The sequence below is a fragment of the Fragaria vesca genome, linkage group LG2 (genome assembly GCF_000184155.1).
Source record: "Fragaria vesca subsp. vesca linkage group LG2, FraVesHawaii_1.0, whole genome shotgun sequence".
Classification (NCBI taxonomy): domain Eukaryota; kingdom Viridiplantae; phylum Streptophyta; class Magnoliopsida; order Rosales; family Rosaceae; genus Fragaria; species Fragaria vesca.
Window position 1 is genome coordinate 30,919,753 of NC_020492.1, and position 5,036 is coordinate 30,924,788.

Genomic DNA, 5,036 nt, shown 5'->3' on the forward strand with positions numbered 1-5,036 from the left:
GTACGCCCTCTCCGTCTTCTTCCACCTGCCACCTCCGGAGAGCAATTTAGGGTTAGGGTTTCCACCTTGGAGCAATTCAAAGGGCTCCTCTCACATTTCATTTCATACCTAATCCGAATCCGAAGCCCTCACTAATTTCGTTCGCTGATGGATGCTCTCTATTCGAAACTCTACCACAGGTTCTCCCAATTCAAGGTCGGTTTTCCATACTCAGAAATTTTGATTTTGGGGGACATGACAAGTACTTTTTTTTGCTCCTCTATTTCTGAATTTTCATGAGCTTCTTCTGTACTTCAGAATTTAGTACCTATTGCAGTATGGGCTTTGTTTTTGCTAATTGTGAGTGCTGGTTAGGATACTTCAGACCGAAAAGTTCTCCGAGTTGGATGAAAAGAATAAAGTTCAAGAAGACAAGTTTTTGAACTTTATCCAAGGTACGAGTAGAATTTGTGCTTTCAGATTAGTTTTATGCCGTGGACGCCGCTTATTTTGTTGTTTAATTTCATCGATTGCAGTTGCGGAGGAGTACAGGCAACATGTAGAAAGTGAAAATGAGCGGTTGCATTCGCAGCTTAATGAGCTTAGAAGTGAACTGGCTTCTCTCAGGTATGCAATTTCTGACTTCCAGTGGAATTTCTAAGTCAAATTTAATGTATTCTAAACAACTGGCTGTTTAAAATTAATTGCAGGTCCGCAAAAGATGAACAATTTAACGAGTACCAGAAGCTTTTGATGGAAGAAAACAAGAAAAGTAAGCAGTCTGGTCTAGCTGATTGTCATTCTGATTCTAGAGTAATGCTAATGGAGACTGATTTTGTATATCCCTATCAGAAGGAATAGTAAATATGGTCAATATAATTAAACATGGGGAGTGTGTGTGCATAAGGCATTGCTGAAGTTGCAACTTACTACGTGATATCTGGGCTACCTGCATTTAATTTAAATGGAAGACTATACCCTTTTGAATGATAGTTTTCTGTCTTTTACCCTCTTAGAATATGTTTCATAGCAAGCAATTGTAGAAATATAAATAAATCGGAAGTGAAAGGTATTGAGATTTTACAACAGGAGTCTAGTAAATCTGTGTTACATGACCAATTTAGAAAATGTGGGTTTATATATATATATATATATATATGAAATGAGAGAGAGGATGTTGGATTTATATGAAATGTGGACGAAATGGCATTGGATAGATATTAACTGCTTGGGCTTCCTTCAACTTTTTTCAACTTCATCACATTATATTGTATTATGTCTTATTTGATTTATTAAGAGGCTATAATGTAGAATTGAAGTTTCACAGTAAAACCTCACTACCTTACTGGACTGTCTAGTTTACTGAGAAATAAGCTTACTCGATTATTACTGGATTTTCACTTCTTGATTGTTTACTAAATTGACTAAATTATAATGCTTATATGGTGCATGCTATGTGTGTCACAAGCATTAAAATCTGCATGACTTTATTTTTTTTTTTAATTTCGTTTTTTTCAGCCCAAAATGCAAAGTAACAAGGAAATTTTTTTCCCCTAATAAGACACAAATGGAAAACTCATAGGCATGTTCAGTATTTGTTAAACTTGCATGACCTTCGCAAACATGATTTGGTGGATTCAGTCAAACATTCAGACTGATTGAAGAAACCATTTGATGGTATGAGAATGTTTATACGTTTTGTTTTGTAATGACTTGAACATCTCGATACTATTTTCAAATTTGAAGACATAACATGTCTTCGTTAAATTTCAATTTAGCTGTTCAGAAAATTTGGAGAACAGTTAAACTAGTCAGAATGTCTTCTACAGATACACACATTAATAACATGTCATGTTTATTCTTTCTTGAGATCAAGTGATTTATTAATTTTGTGAATACTCTTCTGTTTCCAGCTGTTGTCCCTGACTGTTGGTAAAAGTGTGTGGTACATTTAAAAAGTGTAGTTTGTTTCTCCTGAGCTTTCATGTGGATTGATAAATACCTATCTGTATTCTGTGTCCCAAATTCACGACAGATAAAGAGCTTTCTGAAGAATTAAGAAAGCTCCAAAAGATGCGACAGGCGGAAACCTTCAGCAGAATGAAGGACAGCAACACAGACAATGATGAATTGTGTATGTCGGGTGGTGATGAAGTATCTGGAGAAGTAGGCAATAGCACAAGGAGAAGAGATACAAATAAACGTAAGAGGCGTTCTGGTTCAGAGACAGGGGACATGGATATGCCTTCTAGGATTCATGAAGATAGTGTATTACGAAGTGAATCTGCAAAGGACTTGCACAAGGAAACTATGCACAGGGAATATCTTGTTATTTCTCGTAAGGTATTATCAATAAGTTCCGAAATATTTTCACTAAAAAAAAGAAAAAAAAAAGAGTCCCATATCTGGAGCAGATACTTATTGTCTTCTCTTTCACAGACTAATGTAAACTTTCAGTCACAGTGCTGTAGAAATCTTGAAGAATCAGGTATGTGTCTGGAATTAAGATCCTGTTATTTTCCTTGTGCATACGGTATTAAGTGATATAATGTGTTATACTTGGTTTCTAGGTGGCAGTGTAACTGGCACATCTAACTGCTTGTTCCAAGAGCTTACTGAGCACTTGTGGGGCTTAAAGTTCTCAATTCTTGATCAAACTGAAGAAACATGCATTAAAGCGGTGCATCAATCAAGTGGTAATATGAAATTGACTGCTTGTTTTCTATGCCAGTACCATCTCGATATTTTCCATTCTTTTTATATCCTATTACTCTTATAATAAGCTAAGTTCTTTCAGTTTTGGAAGAATGGCATTGAATCAACAGGGTCACTTAGAGGAGTGAATAATGAATTGGTAACAACCCATGTTTAGTTAGCACTTCCCAAAAGCAGCATGAACAGTGTTGGAATTCACCCAGTGCTGCTAATGACCGAAGCCACTTGTTGACTATTCAGGCTCGGTTTACTGATAATGCAAGTTATGAAACCTAGCCTCAAAGCCATTCAGGCCTTAACTCAATGAGATATAAGAGAGAGGAGAGAGTGTGAGAGATTAGTGAACCAGAGAGTTTTGAGAGAGAAAAGAGAGAAAATTAAGAGAGTAGCAAGAACTTCTAGGGAGTGGGCCAGACGGATCACCTGCAACATGCGGAACGAATCCTTCGGGGGCATTTTTTTTTTTATGTTGGTAACTGCAATCAGGTGAGGGTGCGAGGGTTTAGGTGGTATAGCTGTAATAAGTAGTGTTGTTGTCTATGCTTGGAGGTACATCCCTTATCCTCTAAGACTGACTAACAGCACAATCAATGACATTAAAAATAAAGAAGTTAGAACCATCTCTAGCATTTGCATGAGCTTGTCATTTCAAATTTCAAATTTCTTTTGTACCAAAAAGAAAGGATGCAAATTTATTCAACTGTTTGGACAGTGGGACCTATAGAGCTGAATCAAATTTAAACTTTAAGGATATTGGTCTTGATAGTTGATTTATTACAGAAATCTTCTTTTCTGTTTTTCCTGTTTCTATCCGATTGTTTCTACTTAAATGGACTGTAGGCGTCTCAAGAGTTGTTTTCTGGATTCAAAAGTTGCTGATGACTATATATTGCTGTAACAGGGTACTCCTTCACTCTGACATGGGTTAACAGAGCTACAGGGAATCAAGAAATATTATACCGTTTTTTATCCTTGGGAACCTTTGAGAGGGTGGCGCCAGAGTGGATGGACGACGAGCTTCTGTTTAGCAAAACCATGTTGCCTATCTTCTTTGAAAGGGTATCCCGTGTTGTTAAGATGTCCTAGTTAGTTTCCCCGGATCCCAGTTTTTCTGTACAAATCTGGCAGTGCAGTTCTGGGCTCACGTATAGTAACAAACTTGACACTGCAAATGCTAGATTACCATGCTTAGTTAACAGTGTGTCGCCATGCGTGCAACACTAGGAAAGTAAAAGATCTTCTTTTCTCATGGAAACTGGATGGGGTATAGTTTTTGGACTTGGAAGAAGAAAAAAAAGATATTGGATTTTGTAAGGGTAGCCTAATACCTTTTATCTCGGGTGTGCATGAGTGATGGAAGCATGTTTAGGTTGTGATGTGTGATGGGGATGAGGTGTTTTTAATTTTGAAGCTGCAACAGGGCATGAACTACTTTCTGGTGTGTCAATTTCCTCGACTTTCATCTGTGTATTGATTGGTTACATGATATTGTAACAGCTGAATTGAAGTATCTACTCCTAATGAGCAGGGTAGAGGTGGAACTGTAGTCTGCTGCCTTGATCCACAGATTTGGAATTTCAATGTTGTGCTGTCCCCTGTTGGTGATGTGCTTAAGAGTTGTACACATAGTTGGGCAGCTTTGAGATCCTAGGCATTTCTGTAGACCAAATGCTGCAGCCGATGTCTTGGCTAAGCAGTGCTTTGAACCAAGCAAAGTTCCCTACTCAAATGTAAACCTCATGCTCTCAACAGATCCAATGTACCATTCATTTTATGTGTCGTGCTTTTTTGAAACTTCTGGTGGCATACTCGCCACCTATTGTGTCCTAGTCTCTTAGATTTTAGTCCTTGCCCAAAGAACAGATGTTATAATCGTTAACTGTGCTTACTGTTATGTGTGACTTTTGTCTATCAATTTGAAGAACTTGAATTTATTAGTTCATTGTTTTGGGGATTAATTATAAAAGATCTCCCGAACTATGAGGTCATTATCAATTTGATACCTAACTAACAAAATCATCTTTTTGATACCTTAAGTTTGCTTCCGTTAACAACATCATACCTCTGGCTCTCGGTTAAAACCATCCGTTGACTGCTGACTAGGCAGCAGATGCTGCATAACAGAGGGGCGAAAAAGGGTATTACCCAATTGGTTTGTACAATTCACCAAAATTCACAATCTAGCCGTTGAAGATCAGAGAAAGTAAATCCAGATTAGAATATATGACTCACCGTGATTGCAACGTTCCAAAATTTTGAATACCTTACCAAAACTCCACTCACCCTCGCAGCGTTTTAAACCCAACCCCCTCACCCCTCCTCTTCCCCACTCTCTCTCTCTC

The 5,036-nt window shown here is 37.7% G+C and overlaps 1 protein-coding gene across 1 annotated transcript; it reads left to right on the forward strand.

Moving 5' to 3' along the window:
• LOC101314727 lies at positions 1-4,345 on the forward strand. Its single transcript, XM_004293109.1, has 10 exons — positions 1-195; positions 365-434; positions 516-606; positions 690-751; positions 2,015-2,322; positions 2,419-2,467; positions 2,550-2,675; positions 3,596-3,753; positions 4,115-4,132; positions 4,223-4,345. Exons 1-10 carry the CDS (start codon positions 148-150, stop codon positions 4,343-4,345), a joined length of 1,053 nt encoding a protein of 350 aa, XP_004293157.1. The 5' UTR covers positions 1-147.
• Positions 4,346-5,036: the final 691 nt, after the last annotated feature.